Source organism: Malaclemys terrapin, chromosome 1, assembly GCF_027887155.1.
Source record: "Malaclemys terrapin pileata isolate rMalTer1 chromosome 1, rMalTer1.hap1, whole genome shotgun sequence".
NCBI classification, from domain to species: domain Eukaryota; kingdom Metazoa; phylum Chordata; order Testudines; family Emydidae; genus Malaclemys; species Malaclemys terrapin.
Window position 1 is genome coordinate 345,325,191 of NC_071505.1, and position 24,796 is coordinate 345,349,986.

The 24,796-nt window shown below is 44.3% G+C and overlaps 1 protein-coding gene across 1 annotated transcript in view; it reads left to right on the forward strand.

Moving 5' to 3' along the window:
- The window catches only part of CLPB (ClpB family mitochondrial disaggregase), a 141,142-nt gene that overhangs the window by 58,003 nt on the left and 58,343 nt on the right, over window positions 1-24,796 (forward strand). Inside the window, exon 6 of the mRNA XM_054015924.1 lies at window positions 23,307-23,404. Coding sequence (XP_053871899.1) covers window positions 23,307-23,404 — 98 coding nt within the window. The remainder of the gene's footprint in view (window positions 1-23,306; window positions 23,405-24,796) is intronic.

Sequence of the window (24,796 nt, forward strand, 5' to 3'; positions counted from 1 at the left end):
ATGCTGTCTTGATTTCTACCTGCGCAGCTCCACCGACATCAGTCAGGTTCTACTCCTGAGTGACTTCGCGTCTCTGTGCTTCAAATTGCCCAGCTGTGCAATGGGTATCATAATATCTGCCTAGCAGGGGTGCTGGGGCTTATCTAATCAGCGTGTGTGCAAAGGGCTTTGAGCTACTTAGCTGAAAGATGCTGCAGAAATTCAGTGTATTTATTTATTATCCATCCCCTGTTTTGATCCAATTTGAATATGCCCTTAAAGATTTAAAGCGACCTTCTGTGTGAGTAGCCAGCTTCCTGGAAGGCCTTTTCTGAATCCCCTTCTATGGCATCCTTCATGACCTTTCTGCTGCCTGTTATAGCAGCTGTGTTAGGCCATTGCCCTGAGGGCCGGCGTGGGGTCACCATGCTGCAAAGCATGTTCTTTTAGCTACTATTTTCTCTTCACAGGCTTTTAATTGTGAGGAATTTTGCTGGCTGTGATACGCTTATAGTAATTTAAAACAGAACTGGACAAAGCAGGGGAGAATATATGGCAGGGATGATCCCGCACTGGCCTGAAGGGATGGATTAGTTGGGACCTAATAGGTCTTCTCTGTCTCTAATTCCTTTGTTTCTGTGCTTGAACACATTAAATGCAAAATTACAAAACACATGCCAAGCGGCCTCCCCCCACCCCACGCATGCTAAGTTAAGACTGAGACTGTAAATGCACAGAAGTCAAGAAATCTAGAAGCTAAGGTTCCCGCAACAAAGTTAGCTCAGCTGCATGGCCCATATGACATCTGTAGTAGATTGGATTACGCTTCAGGCCGCTAAATGTATGTTTTTATTTAATGAATATATGCACTTTGGCTGCATTGTTTAAAACTTTTGTGTGTCTAAGTGCATCACTCTAACAGTGCTCTAAAACAGGTGGGAGTTTGTATTTAATGTCTTTGTTTAAAAGTAACGAGTGTCCCCTCTCCCTCAAACTGATCACCTTCCAGCTGCTGACCCCCCTCACTCTCCATTCCCATCCGAGTGACAAACTTCCAGCTGCCAGACCCAGACCGTCTCCTCCCTGTGTCTATCAACCACTCCTATCAAATTCTCCCTAAACCTGGCTAACTCACTGACAAATTTACTACCCCCTTCCTAGCTTTAAAAACCCACTTACCCCCTGCTTCTTCCCGTGGCCAAGTACCCTACTATATGCCAGTGTGCAGTCTGTTTAGAGTCTAGGAAGTCTGGCAACAGACCATCCTGGCTTAACCAGGAGATCTTCAATGATCTAAAAAATCAAAAAAGAGTCCTACAAAAAGTGGGAACTGTGTCAAATTACAAAGGATGAATAAAAACAAATAACACAAGTACGTAGGGATAAAATTAGAAATGCCAAGGCACAAAATGAGATTCAACTAGCTAGAGACATACAGGGTAACAAGAAAACATTCTATAAATACATTAGAAGCACGAGGAAGACAAAGGACAGTAGGACCATTACTCAGTGAGGAGGAAAAACAATAACAGAAAATGTGGAAATGGCAGAAGTGCTAAATGACTTTTTGGTTTCGGTTTTCACCAAAGGTTAGTAGCAATTGGATGTCTAACATAATGAATGCCAGTAAAAATGAGGTAGGATCAGAGGCTAAAATAAGGAAAGAACAAGTTAAAAAATTACTTACACAAGTTAGATGTCTTCAAGTCACCAGGGCCTGATGAAATACATCCTAGAATACTCAAGGTGCTGGCTAAGGAGATATCTGAGCCATTAACACTTAGTTTTGAAAAGTCATGGAAGATGGGAGAGATTCCAGAGGACTGGAAAAGGGCAAATATAGTGCCCATCTATAAAAAGGGAAATAAGGACAACCCAGGGAATTACAGACCAGTCAGTTTAACTTCAGTATCTGGAAAAATATTGGAGCAAATAATTAAGCAATCAGTTTGCAAACACCTAGAAGATAATAAGATAAGTAATAGTCAACATGGATTTGTCAAGAACAAATCGTGCCAAATCAACCTAATAGCTTTCTTTGACAGGGTAACAAGTCTTGTAGATGGGGGAAGCGGTAGACGTAGTATATCTTGACTTCAGTAAGTCTTTTTATACTGTCTCATATGACCTTCTTAGAAACATACCAGGGAAATACAACCTAGAGCTACTACAGGGTGACCAGATAGAATGTGTGAAAAATTTGGGACAGGGGGTGGGAGGTAATAGGCACCTAAATAAGAAAAAGCCCGAAATATCAGGATTGTCCCTATAAAATCGAGACATCTGGTCACCCTAAGCTACTATAAGGTGGGTGCATAACTGATTGGAAAACTATTCCCGGAGAGCAGTTATCAGTGGTTCACAATCAAGCTGGAAGGGCATATTAAGTGGGGTCCTGCAGGGATCGGTTCTGGGCCCGGTTCTGTTCAATATCTTGATCAATGATTTAGATAATGGCATAGAAAATACACTTATAAAGTTTGCAGACCATACCAAGCTGGGAGGGGTTGCAAGTGCTTTAGAGGATAGGATTAAAATTCAAAAAGACCTGGACAAACTGGAGAAATGGTCTGAAGGAAATAGGATGAAATTCAATAGGGACAAATGCAAAGTGCTCCACTTAGGAAGGAACAATCAGTTGCACACATACAAAATGGGAAACAACTGCCTAGGAAGGAGTGCTGCAGAAAGGGATCTGGGGATCACAAGTTAAATATGAGTCAACGGTGTAACACTGTTGCAAAAAAAAGCAAACATCATTCTGGGATGTATTAGCTGGTGTGTTGTAAGCAAGACATGAGAGGTAATTCTTCCGCTCTATTCCGCGCTAATTAGGCCTCAACTGGAGTATTGTGTCCAGTTCTGGGCACCACATTTCAGGAAAGATGTGGACAAATTAGAGAAAGTCCAGAGAAGAGCAACAAAAATGATTAAAGAGCTAGAAAACATGACCAGTGAGGAAGATTGAAAGCATTGGATTTGTTTAGTCTGGAGAAGAGAAGACTGAGAGTATGTTCTCATGTTCTTATGACATAACAGTTTTCAAGTACATAAAAGGTTGTTACAAGGAGGAGGGAGAAAAATTGTTCTCCTTAACTTCTGAGGATACGACAAGAAGCAATGGGCTTAAATTCTGCAAGGGAGGTTTAGGTTGGACATTAGGAAAAACTTCCTAACTGTCAGGATGGTTAAGCGCTGGAATAAGTTGCCTAGAGAGGTTGTGGATCTTTGTCGTTGGAGATTTTGAAGAGCCAGTTAGACAAACACCTGTTAGGGACGGATAATGCTTAGACCTGCCACCAGTGCAGGGGACTGGACTAGAGGTCCCTTCCAGTCCTACCATTCTATGATTCTCACACAGAAGATATTTGACAGTAAATGACAATTTACACCAGTTCTCTGCATACTATTCACAATAATTAACACCCGCCATGGCATTTAGGTGGCTTCTGTGTGCCGTTTATCTCCTGTTCAGAATCACTGATGTGTGCATTGCACTGAATCTGATCCCTGGCACTAGTCCCCATTTCAGACCAGTTTTAAAATCAGTTAGACTGGGATTTAAAATCTCGGAGGCACAGAGAAGCCGAATAATTGGCCCCAGGCCGATATGTGACATCACTGGCAGAGATGGGAATAGGACCCAGGTTTCCCATCTCAGTCCCTGGCTGTAACCAGAGTGTTGCTCTAACCACATGTTACCTCTTTGAATGACTGTTGGCAGTAACGGTCACACTCATGCAGATTTGGTGCCTGATTCCCCTCACACCATGCTTAAGCTGTAACCATCCCAATACCACACATATCTGTAATTCAAAAAATATAGGAAGGGCCATTTATAGCGGCACAAGAACCTAGACCACAGAACTCCGTATGCAGTAAATTTAGCATAGTACATTTGTTGGTAGTACTTGGCATTTACTTGTTTGGTACATTATAATTACTAATTTTGGATATAGAATAAATGATAGGTAAGTGAATTACAGGGCTGCAGTTACATGGTATGGTTCTTTTGACATCATGAAGCCAGAATGGCTTGTGGTATCATCAGAAAAATTCCAAGATATAATTATAGCTGTTTTCCTACATCTGAAGTCTGCTTAATAAGAAGATTCCTAGATTTTATGACCAGAAGGGACTGTTGTGATCATCTAGTCTGACCTCCTATATAACACAGGGCAGAGAACCTCCCCAAAATAATTCTTGTTTGAACTACAGCGTATCTTTTTAGAAAAACAACCAATCTTTATTTAAAAATTTTCAGCATGGAGAATCCACCACAACCCTTGGTAAGTTGGCCCAATGATTAATTACTCTCACTGTTAAAAATTGGTGTTTTATTTCCATTCTGAATTTGTCTAGCTTCAACTTCCAGTCATTGGATCACGTTCTGCCTTTGTTTGTTTGATTGAAGAGCCCATTGTCAGATATTTGTTCCCCATGTAGATACTTACACACTGCGATCAAATCATCTTAACCTTCTGTTTGACCAAGACTTTTTTCCAAGAGTTGTATCCTAGATGGGGGCACTGTTTAGGCAATAGCTGACAGCAGTGAACTGTTGCTGGAGGGGACGAGCCCATCCTCGGAAATACAGTTGTCTCGCAGCCACAAGCTTCAGATCATAGTATTCTGTTATAAATCAGCAGGGCTCTTGTAATCGGTGGAGTTACACCAGCATAAGAAAGAGCCAAACTAGGCCCATGGTTTTAAAATATTTTAAGTGGGGAGTTAAGAGGCGGGAGAGCCACAGAAATTCAAGTTGGCGGGTGATTTGTTTGAAGAACTCCCACACCAGCTCCAGAAATTATTTGTGGGATTTCTCTGTAGCTGCAATGACAGCTTTTTCCACCTCCCCTCTTTACACAGCCACAGGAGAAGAGAGGTGACGTTTGTGTGTACAATAACAGCAAACGGACGGCAAGCTGTCTATGAGCCAGGTTAGCTTCTTCCGTGGCTTTCATTTGAGAAATGCCTGCCACGAATGAGTATGTGTCTGTGATCTCCTCAAGGGAGCCAGAGGTGATGGGGCCTTGTCTTCAGCTCACCCATAGTCTTTGACTTAATTAGTGTGAAAACTACAAGCTGCCTTGTTTTCACTAGGGTTTTACCTCATGTTAGCTAGCTCAAGGTATGAACACACCTTTTTTTCCTAGTGACACAAGGCCATATTCTGGTTACAGTATGCAAGAAATCTAAACATAGCTTAAAAATAATTGTTATTAGTTTGTATTAGAGTAGCACTTAGAGGCCTCCAGCGCATCTGGACCCCATTATGCCAGTTGCTCTGCGCACACGCGCGCGCGCACACACAAGGAAATGGTCCCAGACACAAAGAGCTTACAATCTAAATAAGAGCTCCTTCAGGGAAGAGCCTCTCTATTCCTTATACAGCCCTGAAAGCTCCCCTTTCTCCCCTCACTACTCTCAAAACCCTTTGTCCCAGCCACCCTCCTCCCAGCTAAGGAGGTGTGAACAAATCATATTCATAAATGAGCTGGGAAAAGGGGTAAACTGTGAGGTGGCAAAATTTGCAGATGATACAAAACTACTCAAGATAGTTAAGTCCCTGGGAGACGGTGAAGAGCTACAAAGGGATCTCTCAAAACTGGGTGACTGTGCAACAAAATGGCAGATGAAATTGAATGATGATAAATGCAAAGTAATGCACATTGGAAAACATAATCCCAACTATACATATAAAATAATGGGGTCTAAATTAGTTGTTACCACTCAAGAAAGAGATCGTGGAGTCATTGTGGATAGTTCTCTGAAAACATCCACTCAATGTGCAGTGGCAGTCAAAAAAGCAAACAGAATATTGAGAATCATTAAAAAGGGATAGATAATAAGACAGAAAATATCATATTGCCTCTATAAATCCATGATATGCCCACATTTTGAATACTGCGTGCAGTTGTGGTTGCCCCATCTCAAAAAAGATGTATTGGAATTGGAAAAGGTTCAGAAAAGGGCAACAAAAATGAGGGATATGGAATGGCTGCTATATGAGGAGAGATTAATAAGACTGGGACTGTTTAGCTTGGAAAAGAGACGACTAATGGGGGATATGATTAAGGTCTATAAAATCATGATTGGTGTGGAGAAAGTAAATAAGGAAGTGTTCTTCGAGTGCTTGCTCATATCTATTCCAGTTAAGTGTGAGTGCGCCATGTGCATAGTTCATCAGAAGGTTTTTCCCCTAGCGGCACCCGTCGGATGAGCTCTGGAGCCCCCTGGAGTCACACCTTCATGACGCTGCATATAAGGTCCTGCCGACCCGCCGCCTCTCCAGTTCCTTCTTACTGTCAGTGGCGGTCATCGGAGCGTTTCGTCTCTCATCTTCAGTGAGCGATCCTCTAGTGTATTTTCTGTAAATAGTTAAAGATAGTTTAAAAAACTGTTGTAGTTAGTTAGTTAGACATCTGGACTTGGGGTACTGGAGGGTGTTTCCCTCCCCCATTTCCCCGTTCCTCTCCTGGGCCATGTCTCAGACCCAGGGTTTTAAGCTGTGTGGGGTTTGCAAGAAGCCTATGCCCAAGGGCAACCCGCATTTGGCTTGTCCAAAGTGCTTGGGGGAGTCCCATCAAGCGGACAGGTGCAAGGTCTGTTGGAGCTTTCACCCCCGCACAAAGAAGGAGAGGGATCACAGACTAAAGTTGCTGCTAAAGGAATCAGCTCTCCGCCCTCAGTCTGAGTCGAGCCCCTTGGACGCGGCACCGGGCTCCTCATCGTTGGTGCGCAGCGCGCCGGCGTTGGTCCGGGAAGTGCCGAGGAAGGACTCTGGGGTCAGAGACCCTCGGCACAGTCATTCCCTGGCACCGAGCACGGTGCAGGATCAATCTCGGCACCACTCACAGTCTGCTGTTCCGAAGAAGCAGCACAGGAAGACTGATAGAGGGCGCGCCCCTTCCCGCTCACGTGAACGTGAACCGAAAGGAGGGAGACCGGTGGGAGACTGCACCTCCCCTCCAGCTCAACAGCCAGCACCGTCGACTCCGGGCCCACGGAAGAGACCGTTGAGTCCAGTGCCACCGGAGGAGACCCAGATGGAGGATTTGGACCTCCCTTCCACACCCGAGACTTATGAGGCAGCGCGGGACCTGATAACACTGACAGGCCCACACTCCCCCGACCACAGTGTCACGGCACCAATCCCGAGTTCCCAAATGACTCAGAGGCCACCGGTGAAGTCCAGGGGCAAGCTGGCTATGACTTGGCAACGATCTACATCACCCTGGCACCGATCCCCGGCACCAATGGGCACGGCGCCACCATGGTCCCCAAGCACGGACTCATCGGAGTCCGCATCAGACAGTGACTCATGTGTGTCCCAGAGAAGCTGACACCGTAACTGCTGGCACTCCCAGTCAGCGGGGATGATCCAAACTTTTCCCCCGGTACCATGACCACCACAATGGCAGGTACTGGCTTACATGCTGACCCAGTGACCTTTCTCGACCCCGTGGGCTTACCACCAGTCCGAGGGGTCTGCCTCGGTACGCTCCATTTCGGTCATGTCTGAGAGAAGGACTGTATGTAGGGCCAGGGATTTTTCCTGGGCTCAGCCACCGCTACCACTGCCAGCGCCACAATTGGTACCATGCCTGGCACCGACAACAGACCCGGCACTGTACCCGGTGCCCTCCCCGACACCACGGCTACACTCAGTACCACAGATGGTACCGCAGCCACCACCACGACTGGTGCAAGGGCCGGCACCGAAGTGGACTCCGACATGGGGGCGGAGCTGCAGCATTTTGTGGAGCCGGATGGGCAGGAGGGGCCCTCCCATATTCCAGGCTCCTCCTCATCATCTCCAGATGAGGCAGTGGCAGGAACGTACTCAGGGCCTCCCCTTCCTGACAGCAGAGCCCACCTTGAACGTCTGTGCCGGGTTGCCAAGAACCTTGGGGTATAGATAGAGGAGATCACCGAGGTGTCAGTCCCAATGGTGGACATTTTATCCCCTATATCCGAGTTTGTTACGATCTCGCTAAGGTCCCTGCCCCCACTCTGACTGTGCACTCCACCAGAGCTCAGGTGGCCTTCCTGGTCCAGGTACCAGTCCAGGAAATGTGCAGAGCGGCTACATGGTCTTCAGTCCACACCTTCACTTCACATTACACCATCACCCAGCACGCCAGGAATGATGCAGTGTTCTACAGGGCTGTGCTTCAATCAGCAATTGCATAAACTCCGACTCCACCTCTTAGGTAAGGCTTGGGAGTCACCTAACTGGAATTGATATAAGCAAGCACTCGAAGAAGAAAAAACGGTTACTCACATTCTCGTAACTGTTCTTCGAGATGTGCTGCTCATGTCTATTCCAAGCCCACCCGCCTTCCCCTCTGTTGGAGTATCCGGCAAGAAGGAACTGGAGAGGCCGTGGGTCAGCAGGGCCCTATATGCGGCGCCATGAAGTCGCAACTCCAGGGGGCTCCAGAGCTGATCCAACGGGTGCTGCTAGGGGAAAAACCTTCCAGTGAACTGTGCACGCGGCACGCTCATACCTAATTGGAATGGAAATGAGCAACACATCTTGAAGAACAACTGTCATGAGAAGGTGAGTAAGCATTTTTTATTTATTCTTTCTCATAAGACAAGAACTAGGGGTCACCAAATGAAATTAACAGGCAGCAGGTTTAAAACAAACAAAAGGAAGTATTTCTTCACACAACGCACAGTCAGTCTGTGGAACTCTTTGCCAGAGGATGTTGTGAAGGCCAAGACTATAACAGGATTCAAAAAACAACTCAATAAGTTGCTGAAGGATAGGTCCACCAATGTCTATTAACCAGGATGGGCAGGGATGGTGTCCCTAGCCTCTGTTTGCCAGAAGCTGGGAATGGGTGACAGTGGATGGATCACTTGGTGATTTCCTGTTCTGTTCATTCCCTCTGGGGCACCTGGCATTGGCCACTGTCGGAAGACAGGATACCGGGCTAGATGGACCTTTGGTCTGACCCTGTACGGCCGTTGTTATGTTCTTATCACCATTACAGTTCCTTGAGCCCAACCCATCAGAAGGGGGTGCTGTTGAGCAGATCTAGGTACATTCACCCAACCCCTCCCCAAGAATGAGTGCACTGCCTCTACAGCCTTCTGAGCCCCTGCCAGACTCCAGGGTGGCAGCGGGAGGACAAAGACCAGGGGTTCTGCGAGCCCCCCACATGCCATGCTAGGCTGCCCAGCTCTTTATGTTGCTCCACACATGGCTTACACTTTAAAAACAGGGATGTCATTGCGCTGCTAAGGCACACTTGTCCCAGGCCTTTTGCTGTGTTAAGAGTCTCTTAAACTCTCCTCCTCTCTGCTCATATTTACAAGAGAATGTGATAAATTCAGTATTGATTCCTTCTGTTACACTGTAAATTTTGCAAAAGATGATTAAATAGCACAATAGTGTCTGCAGGCGTCATGGCTCAATATGTTGTGGGCCAGCGTATCGACCCCCTCTGTCCAAAGGCAGCGAGTTCCACTCCCAGCAGCCCCAGACCAGTAATTAAAATCCTCAGAGACTGGGATTTAAAATCCAATCATATCATTGCACTGAGGCTTCTAATGTCCCACCGTGGCGAGTGTAATAAGTGTGTGAGCACAAGCACATTTATGTCCATGTCGAAGCTTTTAAGAATAGTTTCCCCACAGGGTGGGGAACAAATAGATCCCTTTTGAAGTCTTTCCGGGCACAAAGCCTTGCACTGACATAACCATTTGTAAGGCATTTATTAGCTATATATATTTATGGAGAGAGAGAATATATGAAGAGAGAGAGAGTATTATTCTTTAGTTTCCCTTTTCGCGTTGATACCTTAAGATCAAGGTTAAAAGTGGTTTTGTTCCCCCTAGAAATGAGGCACTTATAAAACAATATGAATAGCGATGTGTTAATGGAATTATACCTGTGTGAGAAATGTGACAACCAGGACACAAGCAGCAAAGACTTTTCCAAGCCAAAAGTACAAAGCCAGGATTATGATGGTCCGTCAAGGAGTAGCTACAGCGCTCCCATCTCATACATCCCGGGGAGCGAATGTATCTGATGGCAATCCCAAATCAGTTAAATGTTTAAGAAGTGGGTAATGTTGAGGCACAAGTTCAATACCATGTACTGTGTCTTGAAGAGTTTTCCTTCTGTGCCCACATAATATCTGGAATCAACAACGTGCATGCTTCATATTTGACAGGCGTGTTCTGCAATGAGCTCCATGCATGCTTCATATTTGACAGGCGTGTTCTGCAATGAGCTCCATGCATGCTTCATATTTGATAAGTGTGTAAGGTGCCAGCTTGCTTAACCATTATAATACTGGCACCATTTGAATATGATCCATCTTCAGTTGTACGAGACAGAAGGTTCCAAAATATTGCACTGTGATTAGAAGGTTGGGTTTTTTTCTTACATGCTTACCCGCTTACAGAATATGTCCGTTGTTTGGGATACTTCAAGATAATTCTTGTCAGATAATCCAATGGAATAATTTTCTGTTAACAGTTAGGGCCAAATTCCAATCTGAGTTACAATGCTGTAAACCAAGAGTAACTCCATCGAAGGCCAGTTAGTCCCTCAACTTACAGCAGCATAACCGAGAGCAGAACCTGGTACACCTCTACCCCTATATAACGCTGTCTTCGGGAGCCAAAAACTCTTACCGCGTTATAGGTGAAACCGTGTTATATCGAACTTGCTTTGATCCACCGGAGTGTGCAGCCCTGCCCCCTCCCCCAGAGCACTGCTTTACTGCATTATATCCAAATTTGTGTTGTATCGGATCACGTTATATCGGGGTAGAGGTGTACTTAATCGTATATTTTGGTAAAAACGTTTTATGCGATAGTGAAAATATATAGGCAGGTGTCCAGCATGTATTATGTTTGAAAAAATAAAATGAAAAAAACAAGTGCAGGACTAGCTCGAGATGCAAAGCCAGTCTCTGAGCAGGCTGGTCCATGGTAATGGAGATACAGAAAGGTTTAGCAATAGTAAGACAGTCATCAATAAGGAGCATAGGAGCAAACTAAGAGAGGAGTGGGAAGATTTAACTCTTTTTCTGGCAGAATTGATGCAAAATTATGGCTCTGGGACCAAATTTTTGAGGTACATCTGAGCAAAAACCCTGTGCAGGAGACCAGCACAAAGCTCATGCAATAGTTAGGTGCTACTTACGCCCTCAAAATAGCACAGGGCGTGAATTTCACCCTTACTGAAGCATACTGAGATACTGTAGCCATTGGTGCAGGAGGAAGAATTTTTAAAAAGATGAAAGAATTTTTGTTAATTTTTTTAATTTAAAACAATCTCCTGAAGTTTAGAACCTTAACACTGCAGTACTGTGTAACTAATCAACCAGTGTATAACGAGAGGCAGCCCTCTCTAGTTTCAGTGGTCAAGGTAAGTGAAATATAATAAGCATGTGGACAGAGCAAGGGACTGGGACTCCCAGTTCTGATATAGGCCTGCTATGTGACTTTGAACAACTCATTTCTCCTCTCTGTTCCCTTTTCCACACCTTTGTCTGTCTTGTCTATGTACATTGTAAGCTCTTCTGAGAAGGGATGATTTCTGACTATGGATGAGTTTGTGCCTAGCACAATGGGGATGAGCACTATCGTAGCACAAATGATGTAAAAATCAGGTTTGTTTCAGTTTTAATAACCTCAGGAGGTGGAAGTCAAAGGTTAGGATGATTTTTAAATTCTTTCTAAACAGAGCCTTTAATAATGCTACTCCTCTCCTGCAATTGAATAAAGTGCCGCCTTAATCAGACTCTGTACTAAATAGGACTTTTAACCTGATAGTACCTATTTAAAAAATGAAAGGTGTTCCTCAAACCATTGGGGAAGAATAATCACACATACAGGTGATGATCACAGTAAAAACCCTAAGCAGTCCCAGGATTAGTCCCAAAGATTCTCTTCCTGCTTTCATAAATTCAGTGTTTAAGCCCAGAAAGGGACTGGTAGATCATCCGTTATATCACAGGCCATTAAATTTCACCCCATTAGCTCTGCAATGAGCCCAACAACTTGTTTTGCTAAAGTAAAACTTGTATTTGGCCAAAACACGTCATGCAGAAAGGCATCCGGTCCTTGTTTGAAGACATCAAGAGATGGTGAATGCACCACGTCCATTGGTCATTTGTTCCAATAGTTAGTCACTCTCACCATTAAAAACGTGTGCCTAATATCTAATCTGGATTTGGCTGGCTTCAGGTTCTTGTTATGCCCTTCTTTTCTAGGTTAAATAGCCCTTTCAAACCAGGTATTTTCTCCCCATAAAGGTACTTGCAGACTGTAATCAAGTCACCTCTCAAGCCTTTTGATAAGCCCTACAGATTGAGCTCTTTAAGTGTCTCACAGTAAGGCGTTTTCTACAGATCTAGAATAATTTCTGGGGTTCTTTTCTGCACCCTCTCCATTCAGAATGTTGTGCGGTATTAGGTCAGACATCTTACAAAAGTTTAAGTACATTACCTCTAGGTCGTTCCCTTTGTCAACCAAACTTGTAATCTCATCAAAGACTGAAATCAGGTCGGACAGAATCTATTTTCTTTCAAACCACGTTGACTGGCATTAATTGTATTCCTTTCCTTTAATTCTTGATCAGTTGAATCCCATATCAGCCTTTTATTATTTTGCCTGGGATTTGACGTCGGGCTAGCTGGTTGTCTGTTAGTTTGTTTGTTGTTGTGGTGCTTGCTCGCTTGCCATGTGCTCTTGATAGTTATAGAGTGGTCTGCTTGGAGGCCGTGTGTTGAGCCTAGGGGCCTGCTAGGCAAGACTAAGAGCTTCCTAACAAGGCTCTAGCTTGCCATCCTTTGATCTCTAATCTCTTAGGATGCCTTGACAAGGTGCTGGGGCTGATTCAAGGGAGAACGGGGGTTTCAAAAGCCAGCTCCCGAGTGACCAGAGGAGCCAACAAACAAGAGCATCAAACAGGAGTTTTGTGACCGAGCTTAAGAGCCAGATACACCTAATAAACATTCTCTAAATTTAGGCCCATCACCACCACCATCCCCAAGAAAAAAAAACACACACACACAAAGAACACACAAACAAAAACCCTGCAGGAGTAATAAGAATGCCGGCCGAAGTCCAGCAGCAGGGTGGGGGCTATCCAGTTCATTGCGCTGAATGCAGCATGTATGAGTAGGTGACACACGTGCGCAGCTCATAGCCCTCAGAAACGAAGCTAAGGGAGATGGGAGAGGTACATAGACAAGACTTTCTGGGACACAGTAGAGCAGCCTTGCCCCCTGTTTGACAGCCTCTGCTGTTGAGGAGAAACAGCAAACTGGAGCAGAGGGAAATGACCCCATAGTTTGGACCCTCTTTCTGAATGATGACGAGGTATCATCTCACACTGAGGATACCCTTCCTGGGGGAGGGAAGCCCAGTTATTAGAAAGACAGATAATAGCAATGGGGGATTTGATCATTAGAAACATAGATAGCTGGGTTTGTGATGACCGGGAGAAGCTCATGGTGAATTGCCTGCTGGGTGCAAAAGTTGTGGATCTCTCGAGGTATCTAGACAGATTTATGTGCAGGGCTGGGGAGAAGCTGGTGGTCATGGTACATGTAGGTACCAGTGACATAGGGAAAGGGAGGAAAGAGGTCCTGGAGGGCAAATGTAGGCTGTTAGTTTAGAGATTAAAGTCCAGGATCTCCATGGTAATATTCTCTGAAATGCTTCCAGTTCCATGTGCAGGGCCAGTTAGACAGGTGGAACTGCAGAATCTTAGTGCGTGGATGAGATGATAGTATTGGGATGAAGGATTTAGATTTATTAGGAACTAGGGAACCTTATGAGAAAGGAGGCAAGGATGGGCTCCACCTAAACCAAAACGGAACCAAATTGCTGGCATGTAAAATTATAAAGGAGTTTTAAAACTAAGGGCTGGTGAAAAGCTGACAGGTGCAGAGGAGCACATGATTCAGACAGACACATCCCTTAGAGGAGGATTTTTTAAAAGGGATTCCCTCTATCCTAGTAAAGAGAAGAGAACAGAACGGGGGAACCAGAACCAGCTGTGCCAGAGGGGTCATGCCCTCCCCCCCCACACACACTCTTTTACAAAGAGGCTACAATAACAGAAAACCCAGTAATAATGAGGAATTTCAACTATCCCCATATTGACTGGGTACATCACTTCAGGATAAGAAACAAAAATAACGTTTCTAGACATTAATGGCTGCTTCTTGGAGTAGGTAGTCCTGGAACCCACAAGGGGAGAATCAGTTCTTGATTTAGTCCTAAGTGGAGCACAGTTTTGGTCCAAAAGGTGAATATAGCGGAACCTCTTGGTAATAGCGATCATAATGTAATTCAATTTAACATCCTTGGGGGAGAGGGGAGGGCATACCAAAGAAACCCACTGCAGTAGTATTTCACTTCAAAAAGGGGAACTACACAAAAGTTAGGAAGCTAGTTAGATGGAAATTAAAAGGAACAGTCACAAGAGTGAAATGCCTGCAAGCTGCGTGGAAACTTTTTAAAAACAGCATAATAGAAGCTCAAACTATATGCATCCCTTAAGTAAAAATTAAAAAAAACAGTAAGAGGACCATAAAAACTCCACCATGGCCAAACAACGGAGTAAAAAAGGAGACAAAAATATATCCTTTAAAAGTTGGAAGTCAAATCCTACTGAGAAAAATAGAAAACAGCGTAAACTCTGGTAGGTCAAATGTAAAAGTATAATTAGGCCAAAAAAGAATTTGAAGAGCAACTAGCGGGAGTCTCAAAAACTAACAACAGTTTTTTTAAGTACATCAGAAGCAATAAGCCTGCCAAACAATCAGTGGGACCACAGGACAATCAAGGTGCTAAAGGAGCACTCAAGGAAGATGAGGCTGTTGCACAGAAGCTAAATGAATTCTTTGCATTGGTCTTGACTGCAGAGGATGTGAGGGAGATTCCCACACTGAGCCATTCTTTTTAGGTGATAAATCTGAGGAACTGTCCCAGATTGAGGTGTTGTTAGAGGAGGTTTTGGAACAAATTGATAAATTAAACAGTAATAAGTCACCAGGACCAGATGGCATTCACCCGAGAGTTCTGAAGGAACTCAAATATGAAACTGCAGAACTAACAACTGTGGTATGTAAACTATTGCTTAATCAGCCTCTGTATCAGATGACTGGAGGATAGTACATGTGATGCTGACTTTTAAAAAATGCTTTGGAGGTGATCCTGGCAATTGCAAGCTAGTAACCCTAACTTCAGTACCAGTCAAATTGGTTGAAACTGTAGTAAAGAACAGAATTATCAGATATGTAGATGAAAATGATATGTTGGGGAAGAGTGAACATGGCTTTTGTAAAGGGAAATCATATCTCACCACTCTATTAGAATTCTTTAAGGGGTTCAGCAAAAATGTGGACAAGGGTGATCCAGTGGATATAATGTACTTGAACTTTCAAAAAGCCTTTGATAAGATTCCTCACCAAAGGCTCTTAAAAAAAGTAAAGAATCATAGGATAAAAGTGAAGATCCTCTCATGGATTGGTTAAAAGATGGGAAACAAAGGGTAGGAATAAATCAGTTTTCACAATAGAGAGGTAAATACTGATGTCCCCCAGGGATCTGTGCTGGGACCAGTGCTGTTCAACATATTCATAAATGATCTGGAAAAGGGGATAAACGGTGAGGTGGTGACATTTGCAGATGATACAAAATAACTCAAGATAGTTAAGTCCAAAGCTGACTGCAAAGATTTAAAAAAGGATTTCACAAAACTGGGTGTCTGTATAACAAAATGGCAGATAAAATTCAGTGTTGATAAATGCAAAGAAGTGCACATTGAAAAACATAATCCCATCTATACATACAAACTGATGGGGTTGAAACTAGCTAGTGCCACTCAAGAAAGAGATCTTGGAGTCATCATGGATCATTCTTGGAAAACATTGTTAGGAACCATTAAGAAAGGAATAGACAATAAGACATAAAATATCATAATGCCACTATATAAATCTATGGTATGCCCACATCTTGAATACTACTTGCAGTTCTGGTCGCCCCATCTCAAAAAAAAGTATTTTAGAATTGGAAAAGGTACAGGGAACTGCAACAAAAACGATCAAGAGTATGGAACAGCTTCCGTGTGAGGAGATATTAAAAAGATTGGCACTGTTCAGCTTGGAGAAGAGACGACTGGGGGGGGATATGATTGAGGTCTATAAAATAATGAACGGTGTGGAGAAAGTGAAGAAGGGAGGGTTATTTACCCCTTCACATGACACAAGAATAAGGGGTTACCCAGTGAAATTAATAGGCAGCAGATTTAAAACAAACATAAGGAAGTACTTCTTCACACAATGCACAGTTAACCTGTGGAACTCATTGCCAGAGGATGTTGTGAAGGCCAAAAGTATAACAGTGTTCAGAAAAGAACTAGATAAGTTCATGGAGGATAGGGCCTTCAATAGCTATTAGACAATATGTTCCTAATATACTTAAAGAAAACTTCTTTCTATTGTCCTTAGCCCTGCCAGCCATGGATTTTTCCCTGATGGCTTGAGCTTCTTTTATCAGTTTTCTACTCTTCTTAGCTTCTAATTTATATCACTTGCTATCTATTTCCCTCGCTTTCCATTTGTTATATGTTGCTTTTGTGTTTCTAATTGCTGTTTTTTCTTCGCCACTGAACCAGGATGGGCTTTTAGGCAAAGTTGTCTTCTTTCTTGATTGTGGAATCTTGGCTTTTTAGTCATTTAATATCTCTTCTTAAAGAACTCCCAAATTTCATTTTATTTTTTCTGTCTAATTTTTTCCTCCCAATCAATTTTGCTCATGAATTTCCTCAGCGTTTTTAATTGCAGGAAATTAGCCCTTTTGAAACACAAAGTGTACATGTATTGCTTGTTGGGCCTGTCTTCTGTTAGCCCATATGGAATGTAATCTGATCATGATCATTTGTCACTAGGCAACCACTAACTTCCAGTCCAATGATTAATTCATCTTTATTCATCATCATAAGGTCTAAAACAGAGTTATATTGCATTTGGTGCAATACCTTTTTGCATTAGAAGGTTATCATCTATAATTCCTAGAAGCTCTAATGATGTGTTACTAGTGGCTGCATGAGACCTCCAGCATATGTCTCCCAAATTAAAGACCCTCATAACTACACAGTTTGGTTTTCCACACAAAACAGACAAGTATAGAAGGGATAACTCATCCTGGTTTGATTCAGTACTTCTGTAATAGACCCCCAGCAGTACTCCCTCCCTTCTTATCATTGATCCATATGCATTCAGCACACTGCACTTCTGAGTTATCAATAACTCCAAAACAGGTATTAATGTCTTTAATGTTGAGTACCATTATTCCCCTTTTACGCACTCTATCCTCCCTGAACAGATTATAACCCGTGATTGTAACATTTGAATCATGCAGATTGTCCCACCAGATTTTAGAATGGCCAATTATATCAAATTTCTTCCCATCAATGAGAATTTCTAATTCCTCTTGCTCTCTACCCAGACTCCTGGCACTGGTATATAAATCATTGAAAAAAAATTCTTCTCTTCGCATTCTTTCTTGCATTGATTTAATTTGTTCATGACATGGCCAAGTTTGTTTGTACCACATTTGCCTTCTTAGCATCCTCCCCTTGCATTTCTAGTTTGATGCCTTCCTGACTGCTCCAGCTAGTCTCCAGCAGAGAAATTGAGTCCTCTACCCATGAGATTCAGACCTTCCTGTTTAACAGCACCCTCTCCGACTGAAATGTGGCCCAATGTGCACAAAACCAAAACATTCAGCTAGTCGTGCAGCCAGTGGTTCACCTCCAGTATTTCTTCCTTCTGCAGTTCATGCTTCCTTGGAAGGGTCTTTGGAAAGATGCTTTAAGAGAAATGTCAGGGTTTATCTCATACCCAGACATGAGGACCTGTATAAATCATGTCAGAGACTTGGGACTTTCTCCTTCATCCCTTACTTGGTGAGCTCCCACTGACTTCAATGGGAGATTTATCCTTGAGTAATGGCTGAGGGTCAAACCCTTATTGTGAAATCAAAATATGGGTTTGGAACTGGTTTATGAAGAAACAGCCAAAACGAGGTGTAGGGGAGAGAAGGCACTGGTCTTTGGGCCACATTCTGCCCTCATTTACGTTCGTGTGTAATCCCATGGAAGTTGGTGTTTTCCTGAGTGCAGCTGAGGGCAGAATTTGCCTTGATATGTAAATACACTGAGGGGTCAATCCCGTGAATCCTAACTGGGGAAAAATACCCATGGACATCTACAGGAGTTTTGCCTACGTGAAGGACAAGCAGGGATGGGTTCTAAAAGATCTAGGGTGTAATATTCAAATGTTCCTACAGGTCCTAAATCACTCTGGCACTCTTGAAAATTTTATCCCATATCTTACCTTGATGGGATTTGAACATCTCCTGGGGTGTGTATGTACCCAGTGAAATCCAAGCTGCTGAAAGAATCATTTGAAGGAAGAAGGCCAGACTCTTAGCAGGAATAAATAAATGGATCTACAGCAGTTTACTCCAGCTGAGGATCTGGCCATAATGTGTTCCTTTTATCTTTCAAAAAAAACCCAAAACACCCCAAATTTTATAGAATTACAGGTCTGCAGTGGCTACTTTAGGGCAGCAAAAGCCGTTTAATGTTAATACTGTATGTTAAAAGCTACCTGTGAAATATTTGTGCCTTATTGATTTAAAAACAGGTTTATTTTACTGGAAAAAAGGGTGATCATGCTAATTCAATCACTGAGGACTCGGGAGGACAGAAGTCTTTGTATATTACTTTAACTAGCCATGTAGAGCAATAATAATGTCACTGCTTGTCAAAGCTGATGGCTGATGACATCGTGTAATCCCCAGCAAGTAATACGGGCTGCTATCTCCTGGTGAATTCTTGGCTATTTTGGTGCTCAAAACAAGGCCTTGGAGAGAAGTAACTGTAGCGGCAAATTGCTTTTAGCACACCTGAGTGTGTGGGCAGTGCATGTAATTAGTTTCAGTGTCGGTTAGGTCTGAGGAGCTGGCTGTGGGTCCAGAAAGAGGCACTGGCATTCAGTGTGTCTTTCTTGGGCATCCCCAACAGCATACATCTTTATAGATTTAGGTTTCCCCCAGTTCTGTGTGGAATATATCTTTTGTTTAAATAGAACTGTGTTTGCCCTAAAGAAACTGTGGACCTGACCCTGCAAAACCTTGCTCTCTTAGAACAGAATTCTGCCCTGAATTCCATCAAGCGTGCTGGGATGCAGTGCCTGCAAGCTGTGCTGTGGGTTGGGTCCCTAGGAGGAATTCAGCTAGAAAGACACCCGGCAGCACACTCCAGACGGTGAGCTGCACCAGCCATACAGAGAGGGGGCAGTGTGCTCCCTGCTGTATGCCTAGCCATTCAGGGTGAAGCTACCTCTCCCTGCCCGATTTCAGACAGCTAGTGCTCTGGGCAATCCTCAGGAGTAGGGACTTCTGGCTAACCCCGGAGCAGTGGCACCGGGGGTAGGAGGGGGGCCAGAGCTCCTTGTGCTTTCTCCTCACCTGCACAATAGCAGGAAGCCCTGGCTGTGAAATGAGTGACTCTGCTTCTGGTTTTCACCTTGGAGTTTACGTTATACAAGTGAAAATTCAAACCCTTTGCCAGCTGGTGAAGATGATTGTTCTGTTTGTACCACAGCAGCACTGCTGACAGTTGTGTGGGTTACTGTAGTTATCATTATCCTCCTGTGGTGCCTTCATTCGGTGCACGAACAAAGGAAAGGAGGGTTAGTGGGTGTCTCATTTGGGTGGCTCCCCTGAATTTGAATTATTCTGCTCAGGCTTCTCTGCAAACAGCAGCTGTCACTGACAGCACCAGGACAGGGATGGTCTCATGATGATTCCCAACAGATACTTCTTCCACGTCACGGACACCAAAGAAGGGTGATCTACGAAAGAGAGGGTCAGGACTAGAACAGTGAGAGGAAGTCTGCACTAGGTCCATTGGTGGAACTGCAGTCTGTATGATAGTTTGTAGAACATCCGATTATACTGTGTGCCAGGTTCCAACTAATGCAATTTATTCTCCTCTGTCCACCTCTGGCAGAAAAGTAATTATCTACTGATGTACATATAGCCCCATCAATATTGTTTGAGCCCCTTATAACGCCACTGTGAGGTGCTGAAGAATTATCCCCATTGTACAGAAGAAACTGAAGTATTGAGAGAGAAACAGAAATGACTTGCCCCAAGGTCTTACCTGGAGTCTGGCAGAGCTGGGAATGGACCCCAGGCATTGGTACCTATGCTCAGGCATGTTTCTGGGTCCCATCTCAGCAGCTTGTGACTTAGACAAGAAAGTCACGATAAAATCACCACTAAGGATCCTTATCTGCCCCGGCCCCTGCCCACCCCCATCTTTGCAGGAGGCTTGGGAAAGCTTCAGTCTCTCCTACATTCTGTGCATAAGATTGTCCTTTTCCTGTGGCGTTTTCCCCCCACTAGGAGTTATTAAAAACTTGCCACCAAATAAAACAGCATAATTCTGTGTGGTGCCAGTGCCCGCCCATCCTGAGCCCTATTGACAGTTATCTGGAATCTGAAGGAATTCAAGACAAATTGTTAAGAGGATGGAGTTAATAAAATTTGAAAAATTGAGACCTGTCACTCCACTAAACTTTTTTCAATACCACTGACAGAAACATATTTCCCCAATGAGTGACCTTATGCAGCTGCTCCGGTGCCTCGTTGCTGCACTGATGCTAGGAGTGAACTAGCATGCTATTTATCAAATATTATAAGCTAGAGCCTACTAATACGAACAGGGGGAAGGGGGAGGTGGGTGCCTTGCACAGCCTGGGGTGTTGCCCAGGTGTTGATCCCCAGCTAGAGACAGCTAGTGGGAGGTGACAAATTGCCTACTATTAAGGATCTAAAGGTTGGAGCCCTCTCAGGGTGCACACAATAGATTGCCAAGACTGCTCTGTCCAAAAGGCTCTGCTCTCTGGACCAGCTGCTTGGCTTGTGGGGAGGGAGGGGGGCAGAAGGGGGGAAGGCGAAGGAAGGTCAGGCCAGGACCCTTATGAACTAGTAGCCACTTTCATGTTCTATTAGCAAACGGAGTGACACCGTTATTTATTAAAGCGTAATATTTTATTGAGGTGAAATCGACCAGTTGTATGAGTCAGGTTCTATCAATTATTGCGGCAATTAGTCAAGTCATCAAAGCCATTAACAGGGGGATTAGACCAATATTGGATAGCCATTATTGATAGATCCAGGACAAAAAGAAACCCTCAGCCCTCCTGAAATGAAAGCAGACCTGGCCTCCAGGATATCTTCATTTGGAGAGCCCATAAAACTTTTCCCCACTCCCTACCCAAACTAGCACAAACTGAAGATGTTTTTAAAAACATCAGGGCTGCAGGTGCATTTTGGGGCCACTGTCTCTTTAAAAGATATTGAGTGGCCAGCCCAGGCAGTACACAATCTCACCTGTCCCAGTCATATTCTTTATTTGCAATGACAAGGCTTGCAATAGAAATTACTCTGTGTCGAATGTTTATGGAGCACATTTTTCATTCTGTAAGCAAATATAGATCCCCGATGCCAGCGCTTAAAAATGGCTAATCTCTCCAGTTCGTGATAGCAAAGAGCCCTCTCAGCGACAGCTCTTCAGTTTAATATGATTGCTGTTCACTGTTCCTGAGTGCGGATAGTGTGCTTTGTGCAGCAGACTACATTGTAGAGGCAAAAATATAGCCTCATCAGTGTATGTTAATTGAAGCAACCGAGTGCTCGTTTCTGAGTCTGCTCTTCCAAATCACCCGTGTAGACTAGTGGGAAGGAAAGAAGTGCAATATTTTTAAAATCTTGGTCTAGTTGAGGGGAGAGCATAATACTGCTTTGGTGCTTTGCATTTTTTCTTAGCACTGTACAGATATTTACTGTCTACCTCTCCCAGGAACCCCTGTAAATGTTATCCCCATTTTACAGACGGGCAAACAGACAATGAGTTGTTGTCAGAGCCACTGAGTAGAACCCTGGAATCCCCGGCTCCAAGCCCTCTGTGCTTTATCCACAGAACATCTCTGCTTCTTAGGGTTTCACAGACCACTCTCACTTCAGAAGATATTGACTGGCTAGTTCATTCAAGCTTGCTGGGTAGAGCCTCAGAGCTTTGAGTTACAGGCAAATTGGACATTTTCATAGCCCTCGTTTTCTGGTTGGAGACAGCAGGCTGCAATACGTGTGGTATGTGGCGTTGAGATGTCTCTCTGCCTTGGCAAGTATATCATGAAATGTTAGGATACCCTGTGTCTCATCCATTGAGATCTCTGATGCTTGAATCGTTGACTACTTCCTTAGACATCCTTATTACATCTACCAATCCTAATCTTGGACCACCATAGCTAGTGGACCATATTTTGCCCTACGTGCCACCAAGGCACCAGGGATCAGTTGATTTGACCTTTTTGCCATCCCTAGTTCAGTCTGGTTCAGATGGTGATGGGGCGGTGGGAAGCTTGAGGCTACGTCCTCACTACGAGGTGGGGGGGCATTTGAGTTAAGATACGCAAATTCAGCTACGCGAATAGCGTAGCTGAATTCGATGTATTGGAGCTGACTTACCCCGCTGTGAGGACGGCGGCAAATGGACCTCCGCGGCTCCCCCGTCGACGGCGCTTACTCCTACCTCCGCTGGTGGAGTAGAAGCGTCGATTCGGGGATCGATTGTCGCGTCCCGACGAGACACGATAATTCGATCCCTGAGAGATCGATTTCTACCCGCTGATTCAGGCGGGTAGTGTAGACCTGCCCTCAGTGTTAGGACATTGTATGTAGAACTTCTCTCATGAGGGTGCCTATCGGAGTCTCTCTGACTGTTTTTGTAACTCACAAAGAGATTAGTTGCCCCGATGAAGAAGAACCACTGCTGAAATGCAGCCACTTCTGTGGCAGAAGGCAGCAGCTGTTTAACAGGCCACAGCAATCCTAGACAACAGTTCAGACCAGGAAGTGAAGAAGAATACCGTATCCAATTGAAACTGCAGTAGTTCCATGGTGCTGCCATAGGCCCAGTAGCTTAGGGGTTTTATGAAACTGTGTTTTGTTTCGGGCACTCCATGTGCTTTCATCATCACAACAGCTTTTCCCTGCCAAGTCGATCGTTACAGTGACACTCTCCTTTTGTTGTTCCCCTGACATCCCTACATGTGCCGGTTGTACATTGTCCCTTTCTGATCTGAATACCCCTCAGAGCAAAGGTTAGAAGAGGACACTGGGGAGCGTGGGGGTCGCAAGTTGTGCTTCATGTTTATTCTGCCCCATGTTTGAACTCTGATCCCTCCTTTTCCCCCTGCGATCAGGTGCCAGCCCCCTGCAGAGGAATGAAATGGGGCACACACCACTGGATTATGCCCGTGACGGGGAGGTCATGAAACTTCTGAAAGCGTCGGAAACAAAGGTGAGTCTGATTCAGGTGACTTACTATTTCTTTTTCAGGCTTCAACGGAGGGGGCCTGTTCCAGCCCCTACACCTTCTGGAAGGATATCTTAGCATGGTTATATCTCTGATCCTTTCAGTGTCTCTGGAATGACATGCAGAGTATCTTCAGAAATGACTTAAAGTTATATGATGTATAACTCAAAAGTGTTAGAATTATCTTCAGATATATCTGGGGCCACCTGTTCTGCCCCTTGTGTTGCTTTTTGTGGCTTATCGTTGAGATGCATACCACAAATAAGATCACCTGTTGTCTGCTTACCCCAGTAGCCTCTAGGCAGAGTATGGTAAAATCAGATTGCTGTCTCCGTCTTCTCTTCTGAAACGCCTGGGATTTGTGAGTTCAAGACAGATCCTTGTATGAGGTCTCACCTAGCGGTGGAGTCTCAGAACTGGGATCTGGGAACTGCTGAGCACCAACCTTAACTTCTGGAATGGCCTTGGGCCAGTCACCTAACCTCTCCCAGAGTCATTTTCTCCCTCGATACAGTGGAGTCATACATACTGCACAAGGATGTGTTTGTAAAGGGGAGAAAAAAAACACAATTGCAGTAACTGACATCAGCAGTTGCAGTAAAGAGCCCAGGAAGTGAATAGGCCTGGAGCGGGGGAAGCTTGCAGAGCCATTATGTCCATTTTATATATGGGGAATGGAGACACAGAGAGGCTAAGTGACTTACCCAAGATCATACAGATGAGTCTGGCAGAGCAGAGAATTGAACTTGGATCTCCTCCATCCTTCTTCTCTTCCTTGTAAAGATAAAGCTCCTGGTCATTAGATAGGGAGAACTGACCCCAGTATTAAACAGCATTTAAAGTTATTAGATACAAGTATTTATTGAAATAGTAATGACATCGTTATGAAGTAGTATTAATGATTTGTCCTTCTGGAGTGCTGTTCTTCCAAGAATCTCAAGTCACCCAGTGCATTAAGCCTAACAACCCCCCTGTGAAGTGGGTAAGTATCAGTGTCCCCATTTTACAGATGGGGAAGCTGAGGTCCATGCAGGTTAAGGCCCATGTTTTCAAAAGTGGCCTCTAATTTGGGGTGCCTCCATTTTTGGTTACCCAGCTTTAGACATTGAATCTGCCGTCTTGAAAATGTGGGCTTAAAAACTGGTCTAATCTTGGAAAATGAGAGGTGTGTTAACCTATGTTAACCATGTAATTAGCAGGCTAGTTTTAAGCAAAGCCTAGCATCTAGTGTAGACAGAGTAAAAACACATTAACTGTCCATGGTCAAACCTAGAGCCAAGGTCACACAGGAAGTCTTTGGTGGAGCTGAGGCCTTGGCTACCGAAGCGCAAGTGTAGTCGCGCCGCCAGCGCTGCGAGAGCTCTCTCGCAGCGCTGC